Source organism: Salmo salar, chromosome ssa14 (assembly GCF_905237065.1).
Source record: "Salmo salar chromosome ssa14, Ssal_v3.1, whole genome shotgun sequence".
NCBI classification, from domain to species: Eukaryota; Metazoa; Chordata; class Actinopteri; order Salmoniformes; family Salmonidae; genus Salmo; species Salmo salar.
In genome coordinates, this window is record NC_059455.1 from 72,485,256 (window position 1) to 72,512,083 (window position 26,828).

Genomic DNA, 26,828 nt, shown 5'->3' on the forward strand with positions numbered 1-26,828 from the left:
TCAGAATATTGCAAAATGTGCTTTCGCCGAAAAGCTATTTTAAAATCGAACATAGCGATTGCATAAAGGAGTTCTGTATCTATAATTCTTAAAATAATTGTTGTTTTTTGTCAACGTTTATCATGAGTAATTTAGTAAATTCACCGGAAGTTTTCGGTGGGTATGTTAGTTCTGAACATCACATGCTAATGTAAAAAGCTGGTTTTTGATATAAATATGAACTTGATTGAACAAAACATGAATGTATTGTATAACATAATGTTCTAGGAGTGTCATCTGATGAAGATCATCAAAGGTTAGTGCTGCATTTAGCTGTGGTTTGGGTTTATGTGACATTTATGCTTGCTTGGAAAATGGCTGTGTGATTATTTGTGGCTATGTACTCTCCTAACATAATCTAATGTTTTGCTTTCGCTGTAAAGCCTTTTTGAAATCGGACAATGTGGTTAGATTAATGAGTCTTATCTTTAAAATGGTGTAAAATAGTTGATTGTTTGAGAAAATTCAATTGTGGTATTTTAGTTGGTTTTGTATTTCGCGCCCTGCGATGCCATTGGCTGTTGGCTAGGGGTTCCGCAGGCGGAACGGGGTTCCGCTAGCGGAATATCTGTCCTCAACAGGTTAAGGAACTCCAAAGTTAATGTCTCAATGTAGTGGAAAGCCCACCACAAGAGCCACCATACTAATGGATGCACACGGAGTCGTAGTGTAACGCTAATGAAACACAAGTACGGCGAACCACGGGCGGAAGATACAGCTCAACCGCACGCAGCGATTGGAGCACTCAAGAGGAGGGGCTGGCTATGTGGCCAGCTGCTCCAGGCTGCAAACAGCCAGTGAGTATACTTCCATGCAAGATATTACACTTACCAGTGACTTACCAATCGAACTTCAGAAAGTTTGTACCTTAAATTATATGGACGTACGCCGAGAAAATGAAAGAGAACATGTGTCGTGGCCATGAGGTCTATATATAGGGGCGGACCCCAGTCGTGACACAGGTGTACATGGGAGTAAATCTGTAAATCCTCACCTTGGATGTATCCCTCTGCTGCGGAGTGATACCAATATATTGGAGTGATCCAATATAGTGAAGCATAAAGGGTTATTCTATGGGGACAGCCAAAACTCTTTTGGAACCCATTTTTTTAAGTGTAGTGTCCAAACACAGGTACAGTAGCATATATATCTTCTAGATCTGCTAGCTCAATAGATTTAAAGCTTGAAAACACAGGTAGGGGGCTTCTTTTTAAATGTATTTTTTATTTGTGTCTTTAGTTTAGTATATTGAAGCAATAAGGCATGACGGGGTGTGGTATATGGCCAAGGGCTGTTCTTACGCACGATGCCTGGATACAGCCCTTAGCCGTGGTATATTGGCCATATATCACAACCTCCCGAGGTGCCTTATTGCTATTATAAACTGTTTACCAACGTAATTAGAGCAGTAAAAATAAATGTTTTGTCATACCCGTGGTATACGGTCTGATACACCATGGCTATCAGCCAATCAGCATTCAGGGCTCGAACCACCAAGTTTATAAATACATTTATTTAATTTAACCTTTAACATATATATGTCTGTAATGTCTATGTAACATGTTTTAAATGTATGTCAATTGTTAAGTCTTTTTGTCTGAAAAATCATAAAAACAAGAAAATGTTGGCTAACATTCTGAGGGCCCTAGTGAATCTTGTAGCTGGATATTCCGGATAGAGTGTGTAGGAATCAGGGTTGAAGTCAATTTGAATTGAAGACAGTGAATGCTTTATTATTAAATTGAAAAACTTTAGAAATAAATAGCTTCAGCTGATTGTGAAGTCATTAGATGCAATAGATGCAATTTTTTTCAATTATTCATTTGGAATTTTAGTTTACTTCCTTAATTGACTGCCTTCAATTTGAATTGGCCCCAATGCTGGCAGGAAACAAACATTAGCTCCACATTCTGTTGGAACCTACGCCATGCACTGAGTAAGTGTGAAGACACACAGTCCATCCGAAGTGAAGAAACTCCAGCGATACCCATCTTCTAATCCCACTTCTGACACTATGTCTTGTTTTGCACGCTTTGTACAAAAATACTAAATGCAGAATGACAGGTTCTTTATTAGCTAGTAACTGGCATGATCGTGTCTCCCGCCATGATGAAATGTAATGACCTCACCTGGGTAGTCTAACCAATCATAGCATAGTATGATATGACAGTAGTCTGTGACCAATGATAATTCAGTATTGTTGAGATCAACGCAATATTAGGAAGGTGTTCCTAATGTATGGTATACTCAGTGTGTGAGCCATGTTACAATTCCCACCAAGAGGGTTAACACTATTGGCGCGATGTGTAGGGTTTTTGCTTCCCGCTCTCTCTATTTGCTACACTGGTGACAGAAGTGGGATGGCGGCTGTGGGGCCATCGGAATGCAAGGGCGGATGTGTCAAGGGGCTTGAAAGAAAATCAAAGAGCAGGGATGTGACTTCTCATTCTGAGGGGGCGGTGTAGCTACACTCGTTATATGAGCCACGTTACAATTCCCACCAAAAGGGTTAACCCTATTGGCACGGTACGTAGGGTGTTGCTGTACTATTCCACAGGTGATCTGAGAAATATCAATGATTAGAAAGAACGGATAGAGGGGTGATTTGAGAGCAAAACATCCACAAATGTCAGCTTTCTAATGAGGAGCAGTTTTTCCACATTTTCCACATTTTCAATTAAATGATTAATATTGCCACATCAAAACCATCTGAGGCACCGTTCAACTCCTAGTTAGAATATTTTATCTTTGCCTTGCCAAGCACTATGCCTAGAACTTCCTACGTCAACATAATTGTATCACTAATACGCCTAGGCCCAGTAAATATTATTTTCTTTCATTCGAAGTCCTGCATTTGGTTATTTATGAAAATAAAATTGCATCATCATGTTCTTGTACGCCAACAACGTTTTTATCATACACTACATGAACAAAAGTATGTGGACACCTGCTCATCAAACATCGCATTGCAAAATCATGGGCATTAATATGGAGTTGGTCCCCCTTTTCATCACTCCAGAGAACTAATTTCCACTGCTCCAGAGTCCAATGGTGGCAAGTTTTACACCACTCCAGCCGACGCTTGTGTGCGGCTGCTCGGCAAAGGAAACCCATTTCATGAAGCTCCAGACGAACAGTTATTGTGCTGATGTTGCTTGCAGAGGCAGTTTGGAACTCGGTAGTGAGTGTTTCAGCTGAGGACAGATTCTTTTTTACCTGCTATGCGCTTCAGCACTTGGTGGTCCCGTTCTGTGAGCTTGTGTGGCCTATCACTTCGCGGCTGAGCCGTTGTTGCTCCTAGACGTTTCCACTTCACAATAACAGCACTTATAGTTGACCGGGGAAAATCTAGCAGGGCAGAAATTTGACACACTGACTTGTTGAAAAGGTGGCATCCTATGATACTATCATGTTGAAAGTCACTGAGTTCTTCAAGTAAGGCCATTCTACTGCCAATGTTTGTCTATGGGGATTGCATGGTGGTGTGTTCGATTCTATACACCTGTCAGCAACGGGTGTGGCTGAAATTCCCGAATCCAGTAATTTGAAGGGGTGTCCACATACTTTTGTATACATAGTGTATGTTCTGTCACATAGCCTACAATACGTGAAGAGATGAATCTATAGCTCAGCGGAATAGGCTAAAACAATTATCAGCCTACTGTGCACAGCTTTGATGTCGTTAGCCTATAAAAAAAAAACACTTGCAGTGCGCGAGTGTTTACATTATTAGACGTTTGCAGAGCGAGAACAAATCACTGCATGCACCTTTCCCACTAAAGGCTACCGTCAACATTACACAGACCGATCCTCCTGAGAACAGGACTCCTCTCTTTCAACCAGTCACAAGACCGACCAATTCTTGAATCATCCTGATGTTATGTGAACTCTAAACAGAAGTGAAATCATTTTTACTTTTCCATTCTTATTTTTGGGGTTGGGAAGTGTGTCATCGTTCTGTTTTTCATGTTCGACCCCTCGGTGAGACAGACCAACTGTAAACTGTTCACCTCGCCCTTTGGCGCGTGAGGATCAGTACACACCTTCCAGCCAATAAAACGCCGAGTAGGCGAAACAAAAGCGCGAGCCGGGTCCGACTAGCCGACCAGTAGTGCTTGGATAAGTTTTCAGCACCACAGACCAGAGAACAGTAACAGTCACAGGAGCGCGACAGTCCTAGAGCCATGGAGCCGTCCACTGCCCCTGGTGCTGAACCGGCTGATTTCGACATGTACTCGGTGATTCCGTTCAATGTCACCTACCCGGACGACGAGATGGGGTTCGTGCCCAACGGGGAAAACTACACCCAGCAGCTCCCGGTTCAGAGCGCCTCCAATATTATAGTAGCCATCTCCATCACCGCGCTCTACTCGGTTATCTGCGTGGTGGGATTGCTCGGGAATGTCCTTGTGATGTACGGGGTGGTGAGGTAAGACTTTTCTACTGGAACCTCCGGTGGCATATTCTATTTAGCCTACTATCATTGGTGGGAACTTGCTTTTGAGATTATATGCCTATTATTGTCTGTAACAAAGCATGTGAATGAATGCAGATATTTGTGGGGATATGCGTGACTGAAAATGTACTTTTCTCAAGAAGGTTTTAGGCTATAGGGGAATCGTGTATTTCGTATAGAAATCACGTTTTTTGATATATAGACCAATATCTCATGTGTGCCTCTCTTCGTGTTAGCTAAGCAAACCGTGTATTTGTCAAAAGCAAACACAGGACGCAAATCAATGATAAAATGAATGATTTCCTGTGATTTGAAGTTGCTACACTCTATAATAATTTTTATTTTTTTTGGCTTTTATTCAACAAGGATACATTTTTGCTGGCGAAACAGTAAATCAATGTCTACTCGTGCGTGAGGACCAAAGGAAAGAGAGAGTCTGGTGGAGTGTGTGTGTGTGTGTGTGTGTGTGTGTGTGTGTGTGCGTGTGCGCGCGCGTTTGTGCCTACTAGACAGCACTCAAAAGAGTACGAAAATTGGGCTAGCTTAAAAAAAAGTTTTATTATCAAATGCTCCCATTTTACAGACATTAATTAAGATAAACAGGATTCAATTATTGGCTATTCCCAATCTGCACCCTCTCTTAATTTAAATAGTACTGATGTTAGTGATGGGTTTATTGTTTATGATGACATTACCATGCTGAGTGTATTTTTAAGGATAATCATTTTGCCCACATCACAAAAATGCTCTAACAACCCCCCTCTGACATGTTCAAAGACATGGCAGGCCATGGCCAAACTTGGAGGACTGAACCCACACAGTGTGTACTAAACTGAACCCTAGCAGTGTACTAAACTGAACCCTAGCAGTGTACTAAACTGAACCCTAGCAGTGTACTAAACTGAACCCTAGCAGTATACTAAACTGAACCCTAGCAGTGTACTAAACTGAACCCTAGCAGTGTACTAAACTGAACCCTAGCAGTGTACTAAACTGAACCCTAGCAGTATACTAAACTGAACCCTAGCAGTGTACTAAACTGAACCCTAGCAGTGTACTAAACTGAACCCTAGCAGTGTACTAAACTGAACCCTAGCAGTGTACTAAACTGAACCCTAGCAGTGTACTAAAATAAACCCTAGCAGTGTACTAAACTGAACCCTAGCAGTGTACTAAACTAAATCCTAGCAGTGTACTAAACTGAACCCTAGCAGTGTACTAAACTGAACCCTAGCAGTGTACTAAACTGAACCCTAGCAGTGTACTAAACGGAACCCTAGCAATATACTAAACTGAACCCTAGCAGTGTACTAAACTAAACCCTAGCAGTGTACTAAACTGAACCCTAGCAGTATACTAAATTGAACCCTAGCAGTGTACTAAACTAAACCCTAGCAGTGTACTAAACTGAACCCTAGCAGTGTACTAAACTGAACCCTAGCAGTGTACTAAACTGAACCCTAGCAGTGTACTAAACTGAACCCTAGCAGTATACTAAACTGAACCCTAGCAGTGTACTAAACTGAACCCTAGCAGTGTACTAAACTGAACCCTAGCAGTGTACTAAACTGAACCCTAGCAGTATACTAAACTGAACCCTTGACAGTACTAAACTGTCTAGCATTATAAGATAGTGAGCATCCAGTCTAGTGCACTTACTTCCTCTGATGTACACTAATACTACCTGCTGCTGTCAGACATTATAAAACTTTATCCAGTCTAGGAGCTCTGAATTCACTAATAGCTTTATTGCCCACTGCAGTCAGACATTATAAAACAATGTCCAGTCTAGTTGCTCTGAATCCAATAATAGCTTTAAGGTTGGAATTTTTGAATTTAATTCAATTCAAACAATGAATTAGAATTTAATTTGAATTGGCCTCACCCCACAGGAAGCATAATTTGAATTTAATTGCAGGAAGAAGAATTGAATTAAAACCAATTGAAACCAATTCAATTTAGATGTGAAACATGAAAGTCTTATTCATTTCACAAATATTTGATCAATGCCACTTCATAATGCAAAGAATATACACACCATTTCAAATATTAATTTGATTATAACTCAGATGTGAAGCAGTATTTCGCTTTGGCATGTCTCCATAAGGAAGTGTTTGATCTAATGCATTCTGGGATTGTTTTATTTCTGATATTTAGAACATTAAGGGAATTATGGATTATTATAGACAACCCACAACATGGTCTTAGAATATTTCCAGACCACTATAATAATATACAATGGTTTCAAGAGAATGAGTTTAGAAAATTAAATGTTTCAACCTTATGCTATTGTAACCAAAATTATGGGGATGTGTAGAATAAATAAGTCATTTGAATTTAATTACATTTATTTTAATTCAATTCCACTTCCTTTCATTCAAATTCTGCTTCCTGTGGGGTATGTCCAATTGAAATACAATTCAAATTCATGAATTGAACAGAATTAAAGAGACATTTGCGTCTCAATTCATAATTAACCCCAATACTGTTATATACAGTATTCAGACCCTTTGACTTTTTCCACATTTTGTTACATTACAGCCTTATTCTAAAATGTATTAAGTTGTTTTTTTGCCTGTCATCAATCTACACACAATACCCCATAATGACAAAGCAAAAACAGGTTTAGACATTTTTGCTGATTTATTAAAAATAAACTGAAATAATACATTTACATAAGTATTCAGACGATTTACTCAGTCATTTCTTGAAGCATACTTTCTTGAAATAGTTGCTGCACAGCTATTTTCTGGTACGTCAGAGATGTTTCATCGTGTTCAAGTCCGGGTTTTGGCTGAGCCACTCAAGGACATTCCGTTCATCTTTGCCTCAAACCTGACTAGTCTCCCAGTCCCTTCCGCTGAAACACCTTCCCACAGAATGATGCTGCCACCACCATGCTTCACCGTAGGAATGGTGCCAGGTTTCCTCCAGACGTAACGCTTGGCATTCAGGCCAAAGAGTTCAATCTTGGTTTCCTATGACCAGAAAATCTGGTTTTTCATGGTATGAGTCTTTAGGTGCCTTTTGACAAAGTCCAAGTGGGCTGTCATGTGCCTTTTACTGAGGAGTGGCTTCCGTCTGGCCACTCTACCATATTGCCTGATTGGTGGAGTGCTGGAGAGATGGTCGTCCTTCTGGAAGGTTCTCCCATCTCCACAGAGGAACTCTGGAGTGCTGTCAGAGTGACCATCGGGTTCTTGGTCACCTACCTGAGCAAGGCCTTTATCCCCCGATTGCTCAGTTTGGCCAAGCGGCCAGCTCTAGGAAGAGTCTTGGTGGTTCCAAACTTCTTCCATTTAAGAATGATGGAGGCCACTGTGTTCTTGGGGACATTCAATGCTGAAAAAAAATGTGGTACCCTTCCCCAGATCTGTGCCTCGACACAATCCTGTCTCAGAGCTCTACATACAATTCCTTCAACCTCATGGCTTGTTTTTTGCTCTGACATATATAGACAGGCGCGTGCCTTTCCAAATCATGTCCAATCAATTGAATTTACCACAGGTGGACTCCAATCAAGTTGTAGAAACATCTCAAGGATGATCAATGGAAACAGGATATACCTGAGCTCAATTTCGAATCTCATAGCAAAGGCTCTGAATATTTATGTAAATAGGTAAAAAATAATTAAAAGAATATATCTTTTTCGCATTGTCATTATGTGGTATTGTGTGTAGATTGCCAAGGATTGTATTTACTTAAATCAAATTTATAATACGGCTGTAAGTCTTGACCGTAAGAGCCAGTAGGCTACCATCAGTATGAACTCTCCTCTCTGGTTTTCAGGGAAAAGATACATATAGTGGTCTCTTCTGCTGTCTCCTGTCAGATAATGAAAGGGGTTGTCATGACAATGGACATTAGTTGGTTTTCCGAGAGCCATATATTTAAGAGTTCGTCCAGGTATTAGAACGGATGCCATGTTAGCTCCTTTATTCTAAAAATGTTGGTGATGTACAATACGAGAGCGCCTCCGACAATTCCCTATGAAATGACTCGCTGTAAACAAGCAAAACAGAGCAGTGAATTTAACAGACATTTTTATTGATTAGCATTCGGGATAATGTGTATCCAAGTCGGTACAGTGTTATGTTCTCAACAAATTACATATCTGCTTTCACTTGACATCTTCATAGGTTTTGAAAACTATCAGAAATAAACAGCACAATGCGGAAGTGTCAATTTTCACTTAGCAACAGCTGTGGAGGAGAAAGTGGCGCTCTCAGAACATTCAGACAGAAACCGCTTTGGCCCAACTCTCAAAATATAGGACTCTGGTTTCTCCCTGTGGAGGTGCTTTAAAGGGGTTTTACTAGATGGTAGGCCTATACAGCTACGGACGGAAGTTACTTTTCGTAGCAGGTTAGGAGAATTTACGCAGCAGGTTAGGAGAATTAACGTAACAGGTTAAGAGAGTTAGATTAAGGTTACGAAAAGGGTTAAGGTTAGGTTAGCTAAAATGCTGTCCTAACCTGCTGATACAGTATGATATGTGTTCCCTTGAGTGTAAACAGCTAAAAAACCCATAGAATCTGATCTTTTGACTTCAGATTTATACCACCTCCATATGTGGATCTGAATTCTGATACAAACCGAATCCTCCATATGCGACCTCTGTCTGGACGCACAGATCAGATTTTTTTGCTCTGAAGTGGGGTTTTCTTTGCACATCACCTGTCATTACCATGACTACCACCCCAGAATTTAAGGAGTGAGAGCGGGAAAAAAGACAGTGAGAGAGAGAGAGAGAGAGTGAGGCAGTGACAGAAACAGAGACAGACAGAGAGAGAGAGAGTGGGTATGTGAGAGGGAGAGAAACAGAGAGAGACAGGGAGAGAAAGCGGAGAGAAACAGACAGATTTAGTATTTTAGTAATTTATTAGGATTCCCATTAGCTGTTGCTGAAGCAGCAGATCCTCTTCCTGGGGTCCACACAAAACATAAAACATGACATAATACAGAACATCAATAGACAAGAACAGCCCAAGGACTGAATTACACACATTTATTGGAAGAGACTGAGGGAGATATGAAGTGTGGAGAAAGTGGTGGCGTTGAGTTGGGTTCGATGTGTTCTGATTCTCTGTAACTGTGTGCTAGGCATGGCGTAATCAGCCTTACACAGGAAAGAAGCAGGAAAGAAAACATTGACTTGTGGAGAAAAATGAGTGTTTTAGCGTCCACAGTCAGTCGCTATTGTTCATTCACTGTGAATCGTGATCGGCATTGGATATTCATTTTGAAAACACAGCACAGTGAGTAATTCAGCTATTTAGGAGCCATCTACAGTATCTCCCCTCCCTCTGTTCTAGAGAGCTGTTGACTGTATCCATCTGGCATTCCAGGCAGGCTAAATCAAACACTCAATGTATTTGAAAGAAAATGAATACTATTTGAACCCAGGTGTAGGCTGCTCCAGAGGGAGAGCTACCTGGGTAGATATGAAGGCTATGTTTTAGTATCCACACTAGCATCACTTATAATACGTGCCCAATACATTGCTTCATTCTGAGTGGTATGCTAGTGTGGATATTGGAACAGAGCCAAAGAAGACTCTTCTGTGATTACTGACTGAGGGGACTGAGGGGAGAGCTGGGGCTGACACCACCAATATTGTGGTTCATCCCTCTGTAACATAGCCCAGGTCAGCAGCATTTGCTCTGCTAGACAGCCAGCCAGCCACACACACACACACACACACACACACACACACACACACACACACACACACACACACACACACACACATTGTACCCAATGTACTGTGCTATGACCTACATTTAAATGGCTAATGTTATGAATGTGGGTGTGCAGTTGATAAAATGACTTCTTTGAGTGGTGTAGCTGACGTACTAGGTGGTGTACTTGGTTTATTCATACGTAGGGCATAAGCAGAGCTGTCTTAGGAGGAAAACTCCCAAACGGGGAGAATCATCCAATGAGCTTGAATAAGATGACCTTCAAACTCTGGTATACACCATAGGCTGACATCTTATAACTCTGATTAGGTTGAAATCCTTTCTTTGGGGAAATACATCAGGGTTTACCCAAACACACAAAGAGCAGAAATTCCTGCCTGAAATATTGTAACCAGTAGAGTGGAAGCTTGGGTTGGGTGTTTTTTAGGACGGGTGTGAGTCAACACCGGCTCCCGTGTCTCGCTGCATGTTTACTGTCTTACTCAGCAGTGTGTGTGTGAAGTGTGTGTGTGTGTGTGTGTGTGTGTGTGTGTGTGTGTGTGTGTGTGTGTGTGTGTGTGTGTGTGTGTGTGTGTGTGTGTGTGTGTGTGTGAGAGAAATCTCTGGGAGGAGTAGTGTGTGTTTGGTCAGGGAAGTGGTGGGAAGCGAAGAGGGGTAGAGGACACTTCCGCAGAGTATGGAGGAAACAGTGGGGCAGAAATTATGACAGGTCAGAGCAGCAAATACACATTTTTACATCTTTTCCCATATTCAAGTCATTTTAAACATATTAAAGTTATTAGCCTTATGAACATAGAAACTTGGTTGCTGTTTCTGTGCCACAACTGTGAAAAAATGTATACATCATTACTGGTAATCAGAATGTGTTCTTAAGTGTGAGTTTGGTGTGATTTTATGATTGCTTACTAAAATGCTATTGTTTAAAGACCTTAAAAAGCTATTGTTTACCTTTCCTATTTCTAAATACATAATGTCTAGTTGGGCACCACTCAGATTATATTTTGGCCCACCAAGCCCAAAAGTTTGAGCACTGCTGGTCTAAATGCTAATGTCTCCAATTCATAGTAAACGTACTGAATGAAGGACCCTCATAAAAGAGTGAGTACTCTTTTGACTGTCTCCAAGCATTGTGACAAACTGAGGATTGAGTCTGCATCTCCCATGCGCCACATGACTGTGTCAGCCCTCTGAGCTAAAGCCTAAGTAATAACTCATAGAGCAAACAACTTTTCAGGTCTGAGGCAAGGTTAGCTATCAAGCAAGCATGGTTTACCAAACCACCTCCGTTACAGCAGCAAGATACACTACAAAAGTATGTGGAAACCTGCTCGTTGAACATCTCATTCCAAAATGATGGGCATTAATATGGGGTTGGTGCCCCTTTTTGCTGCTATAACAGCCTCCACTCTTCTTGAAAGGCTTTCCACTAGATGTAGGAACATTGCTGCAGGGACTTGCTTCCATTCAGCAACAAGAGCATTAGTGAGGTCAGGCACTGATGTTGGGCGATTAGTCCTGGCTCGCAGTCGGCGTTCTAATTAATCCCAAATGTGTTCGATGGGGTTGAGGTCAGGGCTCTGTGCAGGCCAGTCTAGTTCTTCCACACCGCTCTCTACAAACCATATCTGTATGGACTTCACTTTATGCACGGTGGTATTGTCATGCTGAAACAGGAAAGGGCCTTCCCCAAACTGTTTCCATAAGGTTTGAAGCACATAATCGTCTACAATGTCGTTGTTTGTTGTAGCGTTAAGATTTCCCTTTACTGTAACTTAGAGGCCTAGCCCGAACCATGAAAAACAGCCCCAGACCATTATTCCTCCTCCAAGCATGATTCATCAATCCAGAGAACGTGTTTCCACTGCTCCAAAGTCCAATGGTGGCGAGCTTTACACCACTCCAGCCGACGCTTGGCATTGCACATGGTGATCTTAAGATCCCGATGCACAGTTTTTGTGCTGATGTTGGTTCCAGAGGCAGTTTGGAACTCAGTAGTGAGTGTTGGAACCGAGGACAGACAATTTTTACAGGCTATGCGCTTCAGTACCCGGTGGTCCCATTCTGTGAACTGGTGTGGCCTACCACTTCGCGGCTGAGCCGTTGTTGCTCCTAGACGTATCTAGTTCACAATAACAGCACTAAACAGTTGACCAGGGAAGCTCTAGCAGGGAAGAAATTTGATGAACTGACTTGTTGAATGTCACTGAGTTCTTCATTAAGGCCATTCTACTGCCAATGTTTGTCTATGGTGATTGCATGGCTGTGTGCTTGATTTTTCTACACTTGTCAGCAACGGGTGTGGCTGAAATAGCCAAATCCACTAATTAGAAAGCGTGTCGACATACTTTTGTATATATAGTTAATCTTTTCATGGTGTGCTGCCGTTGGCTGAAATGGACACACATTGGACTGGAGCCCAGTGAACATGGTTAATACTGGACCGAGTGATTAACTTGTGGTGACAGACTATGATCAATGGCTCTGGGTGTACGTACCCAATATACAAATGTTGCCTGTGGTCTGATGAAGCTGTGATCAATAAGACAATAATCAATATTCACCAGCGTCAGGAGAAGGAAGTATTCAATGTCCATCCTGTTTGTCCTGGAACCAAGGCCACTGACTGACGTTTTTAAAATGACCCTCTGTTCCCTGCTGCAGTGAATTTAACAAACGCACACACATTAACGAATGTGCACGCGCACACACAAACACATACAGACATGACCCTCTGTAGCCTGCAGCAGTGATTCTAACAAGGATCTGCCTCCTCCATATGCTGATTAACCTCTAAGGCAGTAGTTTTCAACCTGTGGTCCGTGGTTCTTTTGTTTCTACAATTTATTTTCCTTCAAAATTCAAAACAGTTGGGGGTATTAATTGTATTATAAGAAATGTTCATTTCTTTTAAAAATGCAAATTGTTTATAATAATAATAACAGGCCTTTTAACTGTTACATTCACAGATAAAATGGACTCCAAATTTGTCTGGCAAGATATTTAATGATAAAACATTTAGTGACTCCACAAATAATTGTCCTCAAGAGGTTTTGACGGTGATTTGGTGGTCCACCGAATGGCAATGGTTGTGAACCACTGCTCTAGGGACACGAGATGACAGGGCAGGACAGCAATGACAGCTCCACAGCTACAAACCCCAACTAGACTGACATCTATGATACTATTACAGTTACAGTTCATGGTTCTCATTTTGAACAGCATGATTTAACATGACATTGGAAGAAAATAGCCCACTGTTTTCAAGCTTTTCAGGCTTCCAACAAGGAAAATGGACCACCCCCATGAACCTGTAGCATTAGCTAACTACTACAGGTCCAGAACCAGTTAAACGGATGGCATGAACAGAGTGGGCACCGTGGGAAAATATCAAAAGCTCATCTTCTCCCTCCTCTTCTATGATTAATGCATGCACAGCTGTCATCCTCAAAGGGAAATGGAACGTAGCATGTTGTGGTGAAACCTGCCTTGGTGCTGTAACCTGATGAGAATATGCTTCAGGTTGTCAGCTACACCCCCTTTAAAGATAGCAGGGAGGGACAGCCTATCTTAGCCAGTTCCTTGAAACGACTGTACCGCCCAGTGCTGTACAGAACACCTTATCCTTTCAACATCTTGCCAGTATCTGGCCACTTGTGTGTTCTCAGCTCCTGTATGTGTGACATCGTGCACATGTGACATCATGTCTCTTCCCCCACCGCCCACCCGCCTCTTCTCCCCTTCTCTAGCCACTTCATCAACATCCATCCACACAAACAGAGCCCAGAGGACACCCACTCGATGCGTCTCTCGTTGCGTCTCCGTCTCCGTGTGTGTGTGTCTATCGTGTGTAAGCCCTGGCTCCTGTAACATTTGTTCAAGGCAGAGGGGAGTGGGCCATGGTTATGTACAGGAAGGACAAGAAGGGACATGGTCCCAGCATGGGTCTTGGTGGTGGAGGAGAGGTGTGGGTGTGTGTGCCCCGACCACGCCAGCTCAGATCAGGGCTAGCGATAATGATTCTACATACGCAGAGAGCAAACCCATCCAAAGGGTATAACGACTGCCTGCGATTCACCGTCGTTTTCTAAATACGAAAAATATAAGAATGAACATGTAATATCTAATTCTCTCCTGCTGACAGTGGCGCTAGGGAGCACAGACGGATTCATATATCAAGTTATGCTGAATCAAAGGGTTCTAACAGACAGAGAAAGAAATCTCCCATCAAGAACAATCTTCTTCCCTAGCGGTAAAAGAGTGTAACCTGCTGTAGTCTGACTCAGAACACATCTGAGCACCGGAAACTTCAGACAATAGATTTACTCTGTCTCTGGCACCACAGTACATGACTCAAGCAATATTTCCTAAAACATATCTTCCTTGCCCCAGTGAGATATAGTTGTGATACACTATGAGCAGGTTCACAGCAATAGACTAGTGATGTGTTTGTACAACAGAGACCCATTTAGAAACCACAGTGCTACTGACCACAGATTATAGATGTAGGATCTTAATTTGAGCCAGTTTGAGCCAGGAAAAGAATCCTGCAGCAACAGGAAATGTGAATGATTGTGTGAATTATAATTAATGGACATTTATGTAGAGGTTTAGACGTTTTTCGCAAGGGAAAATCAAGTCTGACATTTCTAAGTGGGAATTACAAACTTCCGAAACCTTTTTACACCTCAAATAAACAACACGTTTTAAATGTCCTGCATTGTAGGAATGTTATCCTGTAACAGGGTTATCAAATTAAAATCCTACATCTGTATACAGTACTGATATTATTAAATTTGACAATACAATTGAATGTATAACTTTACAGCATAGGAATGGAGCTACAAAGCTGGAAAAGCATATTGTATAAGTCAGGTACAGGATGCTGTTCGTTGGAGTGATTCCTGACAGATTTTTTGCATTCATCAATCCCTCCACCTAGCCTGTCTCTACTTTTAACAGTGGGATTGTGTAATTGCCAGGGCCGTATTTATGGTGTAGAGAGTGACTGATACCCTGGAGAGGCAGAGCCAGTAGATCAATGACCATCTTACTGACACCCACCATGTCAGATTGTTCAGAAATCATTTCTGTTGTTAGAAACAGACAAGATAAGCATTCTTGCAACAGCCCTAATTTTTTACTCAGTCACCAGCTCATCAAAAAGTGCATCAACGACATCCTCCCCACAGTGACTGTACGTACATATCCAAACCAGAAGCCATGGATTACAGGGAATGTCCGCACCAAGCTAAAGGAAAGAGCTTTCGCTTTCAAGAGGCAGGACACTAATCCAGACGCTTATAATAAATCCCACTATGCCCTCAGACGAACAAGCAAAGCGTTAATACAGGACTAAAATTGAATCCTACTACACTGGCTCTGACGCTCGTCTGATGTGGCAGGGCTTGTAAACTATTACGGACAACAAAGGGAAACGCAGCAAGCTGCCTAGTGACACAAGTCTACCAGACGAGCTACATGCAAGCAACACTGAAGTATGCATGAGAGCACCAGCTGTTCCAGACGACTGCGTGATCACGCTCTCCGTAGCCGATATGAGCAAGACGTTTAAACATTCAACAGTCACAAGGCCACGTGGCCAGATGGACTACCAGGACATATTGAATATTATATGAATTTGGGTGCAATCAAGCAGCTTAATTTATCAGAAATCAAATTATATTTCAACAAAAGGATTTAGCAAGAATGCTAATTTTATATTTTTCTTATTACAAAAATGATTTCATAATCAATCTGAGATAGTGGGTGTAACAGCTTGCTGAAATGACATGGAACGACCCAACAGGGAGTTAGGATTTGGAGCTTACAGTCACTGTCAAAAGACTGACCAACACCCAAAGCTGATTTCCATTTTCCAGTAAATGTTGTTTACTTCATTCTGAGTGTTGTTTGGTTTGATTTTGTTGTCCTTTTGGCTTTTGAACATCAATAGCTTTTATGGTGAACACACACATCTGGACCATTAACTAAATGGACTGTACAAAATATTCACTTAATGTGTCCACAGAACCATGCCGCACAGTGCAAAAATCTATTGACAAGTACCGTTCTCACTTAGGCACACCAATTTCAACACAGCATATTCTGTAACTCTTACAGCATTTTACATACAGACCAATGGGCTATGACTAATAGAATACTGTTTTGAAGGCAAAGTAGGTTAAGATATAATATATCTCTATGAACACATTTATATTGTGCCTTCAGAGCGATTCTGACCCCATTAGGCCAATATCTCTAACTACTCAAGTGACTCAGCCAACATTCTCCCCACTGGGCAAAAACTGGTTGAATCAACGTTGTTGCCACACCATTTAAATCCCCAAAATAAAAATAAATTAAAAAAACTGATGCCCAGTGGGTCTTGGGTCTAATTACAAAAAGGTAAAGATTTATTTTTAGAGGAGTAGAACATATCTTAATGCAGCAAATAGTCATAAGCGGTCCTCAAAGTGCTTGATCAGACACTAACAAGCCTGAAGTATATCAATTATCTTTAATCACTCATTCAGAAAGAAATAGAGCCGCGTATGAAGAGAATTCGAATAGCGTGTTTTGCTGTTCCACGCATGTTCACCATACAACAAGAGATCAATTAAGTGATAAGCCGGTGTTTGGAGGATATTGGTATGGGTGTTGTTAGGCCCCAAACACCGGCTTTGAAGGCATTATCACTTTTATACAACGGGTTACCAACATATTCAAATAATGATGACATATTTTCATGAAATGTTATTTTGATTAATTTATTCATACCATTTCAACCTTCCACAAGATATAGTCCCGAAACAAATCTAGGGTTGCAACCCAAGACGGCTGGTCATTCGTTCTATTGGTTTGGTCGCCAGAAACGCAACCCAGACGTTCAGTCTTTTTGTTCTGTTTCTATGGACATGACCAAGTCGTTCATTCTAAATGTTCCATTGCCATACTGGCTGGCAATGTTCTTATCCCTTGCTTGGTAGCTAGCCAACTACAGCTAACTTACAGTCACGTCAGACAGTGCAGACAGAAAAACAACAGTAGCTGCGTTTGCTTAAGCTGTTTTCTTGTGACATTTATTTGGAGACATCCATAACAATGAGCTAATGAGGCACAATTTTGCCTGGCATAGAAAATGTGCTCTGTCGTTAGGACACTGTTGTTCAGAGAAGCTCGCTAATAACACAACTAACACAATAACTTCAAACTGAAGCTGGAAAGACAGCAAACTAGCTGCACTTCGTTACGCTTTACTTTTTTCAATTGACATTTCTTTGTGTATATATCCATTAAAACAATGCGAACTGAAACACTGCCTTTCTCTTTCTCTCTCTTGTCCCAACTACCGACCCCAACACGTTCATTACTATGGGACAGTTGGAGATCGAATTTGAAAACTGAACCAATGTTGCAAATGTCGGAGAGAAAGACAGCAAGTTTTATACAAATCTCCATTGTTGAAAACTAAATGTTAGTCTAAAAGAAATGTGAGATAAAATCTAGATGCTTTTTATAGCGGAGATCAAGTTAGTAACTTCCCTGCCTGGGCTGATGAGACAGTGGATTGCGCAGTCAGATGGAACAGACTAAATAGGCATTTTAACATCATATATTTAGCCGGTTGGAACTTGTGGAATAGACACCGGTTGGAATGCGCTTTTAACCAATTAGCATTCAGGATTAGACCCACACGTTGTATAATTCTCTTTAATCACTTGTTCAGAGAGAAATAGAACCATGTGCAAAGAAAATTGGAATGACATGTTCCAAATGTTTCTCTGCTCAACATATACAGCAAGAGTAGTTCGAGCATCTGGGAAGTGAGTGAAAACACAGGGACAAAATTCTGATCTACAGAATTTAAAGGTGAAGTGGGAAGTTTACATACACCTTAGCCAGATACATTTAAACTCAGTTTTTTACAATTCCTGACATTTAATCCTAGTAACAATTCGCTGTTTTAGGTCAGTTAGGATCACCACTTTATTTTAAGAATGTGAAATGTCAGAATAATAGTAGAGAGTATGATTTATTTCAGCTTTTATTTTTTTCATCACATTCCCAGTGGGTCAGAAGTTTACATACACTTAATTAGTATTTGGTAGCATTGCCTTTAAATAGTTTAACTTGAGTCAAACGTTTTGGGTAGCCTTCCACAAGCTTCCCACAATAAGTTGGGTGAATTTTGGCCCATTCCTCCTCACAGAGCTCGTGTAACTGAGTCAGGTTTGTAGGCCTCCTTTCTCGCACAAGCTTTTTTAGTTCTGCCCACAAATTTTCTATAGGACGGAGGTCAGGGCTTTGTGATGGCCACTCCAATACCTTGACTTTGTTGTCCTTAAGCCATTTTTCCACAAATTTGGAAGTATGCTTGGGGTCATTGTTCATTTGGAAGACCCATTTGCGACCAAGCTTTAACTTCCTGATTGATGGCTTGAGATGTTGCTTCAATATATCCACATCATTTTCCGTCTTCATGATGCCATCTATTTTGTGAAGTGCACCAGCCCTCCTGCAGCAAAGCACCCACACAACATGATGCTGCCACCCCCATGCTTCACTGTTGGGATGGTGTTCTTCAGCTTGCAAGCATCCCCCTTTTTCCTCCAAACATAATAATGGTCATTATGGCCAAAGAGGTCTATTTTTGTTTTATCAGACTAGAGGACTTTTCTCCAAAAATTACGATCTTTGTCCCCATGTGCAGTTGCAAACCGTAGTCTGGCTTTTTTATGGCAGTTTTGGAGCAGTGGCTTCTTCCTTGCTGAGCGGCCTTTCAGGTTATGTCGATATAGGACTCGTTTTACTGTGGAAATAGATACATTTGTACCGGTTTCCTCCAGCATCTTCACAAGGTCCTTTGCTGTTGTTCTGGGATTGATTTGCACTTTTTGCACCAAAGTACGTTCATCTCTAGGAGACAGAATGCGTCTCCTTCCTGAGCGGTATGACGGCTGCGTGGTCCCATGGTGTTTATACTTGCATGCTATTGTTTGTACAGATGAACGTGGTACCTTCAGGCTTTTGGAAATTGCTCCCAACGATGAACCAGACATGTGGTCTACAATGTTTTTCTGAGGTCTTCACTGATTTCTTTTTATTTTCCCATGATGTCAAGCAAAGAGGCACTGAGTTTAGGTAGGCCTTGAAAGGTAGGTCTTGAAATACATCCACAGGTACACCTCCAATTGACTCAAATGATTTCAATTAGCCTGTCAGAAGCTTCTAAAGCCATGACATCATTTTCTGGGAATTTTACAAGCTGTTTAAAGGCACGGTCAACTTATTGTATGAAAACTTCTGACCCACTGGAATTGTGATACAGTGAATTATAAGTGTGATACAGTGTGATACAGTGAATTATAAGTGAAATAAGGTAAACAATTGTTGGAAAAATGACTTGTGTCATGCACAAAGTAGATGTCCTAACCGACTTGCCAAAACTATAGTTTGTTAACAAGAAATGTGTGGTGTGGTTGAAAAATGTGTTTTAATGACTCCAACCTAAGTGTATGTAAACTTCCGACTTCAACTGTAGCTCTCTCAACCCAAAGTGTATAACAGAAATTCTACCATCCGCACCAACCGCTGTCATTACTGACTGCATAATCATTTTAATTTAATGATCTTTCACCAAGGTTGAGATAAATTCAAAAGTCAATTTGGTAGGTGAATTGAAATTGAATTTGACATGAATCACACTTATAATTCACTGCATCACAATTCATGTCAAAATCCTCACAGAAAACAACATACGGTTTGATAGTAACATCTATTTAACAAATGTCTCTGTCCACAGATACACCAAGATGAAGACATCCACCAACATCTACATCTTTAACCTGGCTCTAGCGGACGCCCTAGCCACCAGCACACTGCCCTTCCAGAGCGCCAAGTACCTGATGGGGACCTGGGCCTTCGGAGAGGTCCTCTGTAAGGTGGTCATCGCCATCGACTACTACAACATGTTCACAAGCATCTTTACCCTGACCATGATGTCTGTGGACCGCTACATTGCTGTGTGCCACCCAGGTAAAGAGACAGAAGCATTCCACCTGGCACCCTATTCACTTTATAGTGCACTACTTTTAACCAGAGTGTATCTTCTCGCAAATATAAATGAAAGGGTGCTTAGAGCCAATAACACTCACTATAATATAAGTTGCAATTGAAACGTAATTTTCTGTGTGTCACCCAGTGAGAGCCCTGGAGTTCAGGACGCCCGCCAAGGGTAAGATCATCAACGTTCTGATCTGGGTTCTGTCCTCTGCCATCGGAGTGCCCATCATGGTTATGGCGGTGACCAAAACAACAGACAGTGGTGAGAAAGTAACGTTAAACTAGCTAGCACGTTTTTGACACTTCTTTCATCGTCTTTCTTGTATATTATCCCATTAAATAAGAGAATAAGTCACTATTCCTGCAAATTTACAGTACAGTTTATTACATCTTTGGTCAAATATCAATTATCTCTATAATATAAACTTCCTACAGTCTCTTCTCTAGAGCTGTCTCATCTTTAAACGTGTCTGACTCCTTTCCTTCTCTCCTCCACCCATCTCTTCTCTCCTCCCCCCTCTCTTCTCTCCTCCACCCATCTCGTCTCTCCTCCACCCCTCTCAACTCCTAGGTCAGACTATGTGTACACTGAAGTTCCCCGACCCTGACTGGTACTGGGACACAGTCACTAAGATCTGCGTTTTCATCTTTGCCTTCATCATCCCTGTCATGGTCATCACCATCTGCTATGGTCTGATGATACTGCGTTTGCGCAGCATCCGCCTGCTCTCCGGCTCTAAGGAGAAGGACCGCAACATGCGCCGCATCACCCGCATGGTCCTCGTGATTGTTGCGGCCTTCATTATCTGCTGGACGCCCATCCACATCTTCATCATCATCAAGACTCTGGTGGAGATCGACTCTGGGTTAGTCGTTATGTTTCGTGTACTTTTACTTTCTTGTCAATTTTATTACGTCAAAATTCTTTGGGTGTGTTGAAAAAGGGCATAAACTAAAATTATACATAACTTATTATGATTCATTATTAACAGGAACCCCTACGTGAAAGCCAGCTGGCACCTCTGCATTGCACTGGGCTACATGAACAGTAGTCTCAACCCTGTTCTCTATGCTTTCCTGGACGAGAACTTCAAGAGGTGCTTCCGGGACTTCTGCCTGCCCTGCCGGACCCGCGTGGAACGCAACTCCCTCAACAGGGGTCGGAACGCCAATCGGGAACCCGTGTCCGTCTGCGCTCCGACTGAAGCTGGGACAGAAAAGAAGCCCGTATGACTAGGCATGGACCAGATCCCTCGTGGTTCTCGATCCAGGAGGGTCCAGCAAGACCTGCAGTCTGAGATCACCCAGATCTCCACAACAGAGTTCTGACAGGACAAACAATGATTTAGTCAGAGTCACACAGAGGAGTCAGTAAAGGAGGATCCAAAACACACCATCGTTTTTTTAGACCTCATCATTGACATTCCTACCAGTGAGATTTAGGAACTTTCTTTATTGTAGCTCAGAAGTAGAGAGATTCAATTCTTTATCATAAATCGTTTTCAATAAAACTCAACACACATCTCTGTGAAGGTTCTATCTAGAGACAATCTGCGAAGGTGCCAGGCCTTTTTGAGTAGTGAATTTCTGGTTTATGACAAATGGATGTCTGGCTGCAGAGTGAATACACAGGATGTTGTCAAGGACAGTGGTCCAAAGTATACGGCATGGTTTTGTCAACAAGTCATCCTTGTTTGTGACTGATGACAAGCTGCACAAATATAGGACTGGGGTTGTTTTTAAAATAAGACAACAGGGTAAGGGAAACCACTGAATGAGTAGATATGTAGACATCTGAAATGGGGACGTTTGACCCAGGAGGGGGTGGAGAAAACACACAACACTGTTCAGTGAAAAGGACAGTTGTTACAGCTGACGGACTTGGCAAAGATTCCAAATGCTAAGCAGTGGTCTATTTTTATCTCATGTACCAGAGACTGCATCATCCATCTTGAAGTAGTGTGAATAGAAAAAGACAGACAGTACAGTACACTGTGTGTACAGTACACTGTGTGTGTGATGTCAATGCTTCTCCAGGCCACAGTAGCCTTGAGCTTTGACAAACAGAAAGTGGAGAAGCATGGATGTCCAACCTTTGTTTATCAGACCTTCTTTCTATTCTCTGGGAAGCAAGCACCTGTAAACTAACATCGATGATGAATTTTCTAAGATTTCTGACGCATATTCCATCACACTTGACTAAGATATAATGGAGGAAAAAAACAAAGTTATTTTCCACTTTCCATCTCCAAAAGGCAAAACAACTACATGTCACACGCCATGGTGGAAGAAGAATCTACAGATCCGTTTTGACAGGTTGGATGATGGATGAAAACATACTTTAGTGCAAAGCACTGGGGCATGAGACACTGAAACAAAATGGGAAAATGGGGCTGATAGCTACATGAATCTGGAAACAATGGGAATCTACCACAGAGCTCTGTGCCTGCCTGTGCTCCGCTGCTGTACCATAGCATTTCCTCACAGACACCTCGGCTCTCGGCTCCGAACCTACTAGACTTTCATAAATTGGAGCAGAGAGGTAGAAGGGACGACTGAGAGGAATAACTAAACAATCATAGACCACTGAGGGTAGAGGAGCAGCCTAATCTAGATCTACACTCTGTGTGAATTCATTACTACTCTGATGAATGTAAAAATGAAACAACAACAGCAAAACAACTTTAAAACTGACAAGCCTGAAGAGTATGGCGGCTTGTGAGACCAAGACCACAAACCTCTTGAGAATCACTGAGCATGTACATAGCTGAACCAAGTGAGATTTGGAAAGGACTCACTATCTGTGTTACTGTTTAATTGGAGAAAAATATTGTGTCATCTGTCAAATTAAATCGATGGCAGATTAGAGAGACTTAACTATGCCATTAAGTCATGATAAGATTCCTAAGAAAGATGATGACAGCGCTCAATTTTACCTTGAGGGCATCAACTAATTATAGTGATTAAGATTAAAATGACCCTTCATATTTCATAGGCTGTAGGCTATAATTTATGAGTTTATTATAGGGTATAAAATCTTCCAGTAACCTTGCAAAACATCAATACTGATGAAAGATCAAGCCTGTAAATCGTTCCATAGATTGCAACCCACATGGCACCATATTCCCTATATAGTGCACTACATTTGACCAAGTAGTGCACTGTGTAGGGAATAGGGTACCATTTCAGAAGTAGCTATATTTTTTACTGACCTTGGGCATGATGATATGTCATGAACCACTGTGACAAGCCCGAAAATGTGGACGAGAAGTTTGTGGTTTACTGAAGGTAAGGAAACCAAAATCAGTTCCAAACTAAAATCACTTAACGTGACTTTGTAGATATAGATATTCTCAGAACTCCTACATATTATTTACGTAGTTGGCTAACTTTTTCAGTGACAGGTGAAACTAACTGGCTTCCATTTGTGCATGTGATTCTGTATGCTGTTTTGATGGTGACTATCGCTCCATTTTCACAGTGATATTTGATCACATAGCTGTATGCTTTATTAGCTACTGTACTGCTTAACTGCTGAGGCTAGTCTTAGATTAAAAAAGAAAAGAAGAGAGAAACAGATGAAGTTCCATTTCTAAAATGAGCTTATTTTCATCCCGGTCTTATTTGCAGTATATGTCCTGGCAGTGAGTGAAAATGCTTCAGGACTAATAACACAGACTGCTGAATTATTTACAGCTGAATCCGTTTCTGGTTTATGTTCTCTTTGCTTTTGTCAGTATTCCTGACAGACACACTTTATATTATTATGTGGATCTAAAACTATGTATTTACATGGCTTCTACAAAGAGAGATAGTGTATTAAAATGTGGAACAGCCTACATATCATTATGTATTACAGATATGATATTGATTACATGCATTAGCTTTGCAAACAAGCTCAAATCGACAGGGTACAGATATTTAAGCACTGTACTCCAGTGTAACAATGTTCCCAACTTCTGTAAATGAATTGTACATCTAAATACACAGTGGGACCATAATGGTAAAGAGTACATTAAACTGACAAATACGTGCAAATGTCACGAAATAAAAATGGCACTTAGCCACCCATTTTTACTAGAGCAACAGTTGCTAATAGCCTACTATAACCTTTTTGCCTCTGAGTGTCTGTTATAGAACGATGGATTTTATATTGATCAAGGCTAACTCCCACATAGTATTTCTCGGAACCGCTGTCAATAGCTACAATACTACAATACAATTGTAACTTTCCTTTCTCTCTTCATGTGAGTTACTCTTTGTGTTGAAAATCTAATTTCATTATTTCACAATCTATCATTCATGATTTTTTATACTTATACACTGAGTGTACAAAACATTAAGGACACCTTCCTAATACTTAGTTGCACCCCCCCTTGTTGACCCCAAGGCCCGTGCTGGCCCGTGTTGCCTCCAATGCTTCCCACAGTTGTGTCAAGTTGGCTTGATGTTTGTGTGTTGGACCATTATTGATACACACAGGAAACTGTTGAGGATGGAAAACCCAGCAGCATTGCAGTTCTTGATACAAACCAGTGTGCCTGGCACTTACTACCATTCCCCATTCAAAGACACTTAAATATTTTGTCTTGCCCATTCACCCTCTGAATGACACACATACACCATGCATGTCTTAATTGTCTGAAGGCTTGAAAATCCTTCTTTAACCTGTCTCCTCCATTCATCTACATTGATTGAATTGGATTTAACAAGTGATATCAATAAGGGATCATAGCTTTCAAATGGAGTCCCCTGGTCAGTCTACAATATGTAATGGAAAGTGCAGGTGTCCTTAATGTTTTGTACACTCAGTGTATTTTGGTAGAACTTTATTTAAATAGTCAATGTGCAGATGTTCAACAAACTAGCTGTAGACTATCAGCAGGATAGCAACAGTATTTTTTTAGCCTACAGATTCACTATTTAATCCAAATAAAGCTTTACCTATGTTTTTTCTAGCACTGTTCTTCTGCCCTGCTTTGGATATTGCAGTTAGTGAATTTTGTCATTTTTCTGAATTAATATACATTTATATGTAACTCCTTTAAAAACTATTGGATACTGGAACATTTCTGTAAAACGTATACAAAAAGATGTATGTTTGCTTATATTCAATGTATTGCCAGAGACTGTAAGGTATTTGTGCTAGTCACACATGAACCCATCATGATTAACTTTGCAGTGCTCATGCAGTAATCCTTATAGTTTATAGTTTATAACTTACGCTAGATGAGTATCTATTGTAAAATGCATTGTTGAATTAACAGCAAGCCAAGATGTTTTACAAGAAGCTTCTCGGATTATTGATTAAAACAACAACAAAATCAATAAAATGAACACGGTAGAAAATGATGTTTCCCAATTTGTAAAAACCATGGAATGATTTGTAGAACCAACAGTTTCACACCCATTCGCATTATGTTGTGGTGTTTTTGTGTCCCTCCATTTCGTATGATATGTTACGTCTTCCATTTCGTATGATATGTTACGTCTTCCATTTCGTATGATATATTACATCCTCCATTTCGTATGATATGTACGTCCTCCATTGTGTATGTATGATATGTTACGTCTTCCATTTCGTATGATATATTACATCCTCCATTTCGTATGATATGTACGTCCTCCATTGTGTATGTATGATATGTTACGTCTTCAATTTCGTATGATATATTACGTCCTCCATTTCGTATGATATGTACGTCCTCCATTTCGGATGATATGTACGTTCTCCATTTCGTATGATATGTTACGTCCTCCAATTTGTATGATATGTTACAAATGGTCTGGTGGCGGACTATCGGTCGTATAGTATCATACGTTTTAGCGGTCTTACATTATCATGCGTCTTGTTGCGTTAGCATTTGTGGCTAACGATAGCTGGGTTAGGGTTTAGGTGTGTTCTATGTCTAGTCGAGGAACTGTGGATGGATAGCTAAACTATTAGTTATTGTCTTCACAGTACATTAAAACATTCTAAAACAGACAACAGAAAAACAAAGACCAGTAGCACTTTACTTGGATAATCAATCGGTAGATGCTCTACAGACTATCTACCAGTGGAGGCTGCTGAGGGGAGGACGGATCATAATAATGGCTGGAATGGAGTGTATGGAATGGTGAAACCATGTGTTTGATACCATTTCATTCACTCCATTTCGGCCATTATTATGATCCGTCTTCCCTTCAGCAGCCTCCACTGCTACCTACAGACTATCGGTAACATTTCAACCAACTATCTACTAATCTTAACCCTAGCTCTTGCTCCCTTATCTTAACCCTTATTCTAACCCTAATCTAGCAGTTGCTTATCAACAGATAGTTTGTTGGTAGTATGGAAATCAGGACTATCCAAATAAAATGTGACCTTCACTACAGCATCAATTTTGAACCAATAAGTCTATGAAATTATCTTAAAGGGGAAGTGTAGTCAAAAACATGATTTCCTGTTTTTGAAATGATATTTCCATACTATGAGGTCAAAATAACACTCTGAAATTAGGAAAATTCTGATAATGCCCTTTTAGTGTAACAGTTTTTTTGGGGAAAAAAAGCACCTGGAATTTCAG

General features: G+C 40.9%; 1 protein-coding gene across 1 annotated transcript; it reads left to right on the forward strand.

The window, feature by feature from the left end:
• Positions 1 to 3,850: 3,850 nt before the first annotated feature.
• LOC106570253 (delta-type opioid receptor) lies at positions 3,851 to 25,606 on the forward strand. The gene is made up of 5 exons (XM_014142364.2): positions 3,851 to 4,468; positions 20,000 to 20,232; positions 20,399 to 20,521; positions 20,831 to 21,125; positions 21,252 to 25,606. The coding sequence occupies exons 1-5, from the start codon at positions 4,224 to 4,226 to the stop codon at positions 21,490 to 21,492; spliced, it is 1,137 nt and encodes a 378-aa protein (XP_013997839.1). The 5' UTR covers positions 3,851 to 4,223; the 3' UTR covers positions 21,493 to 25,606.
• Positions 25,607 to 26,828: the final 1,222 nt, after the last annotated feature.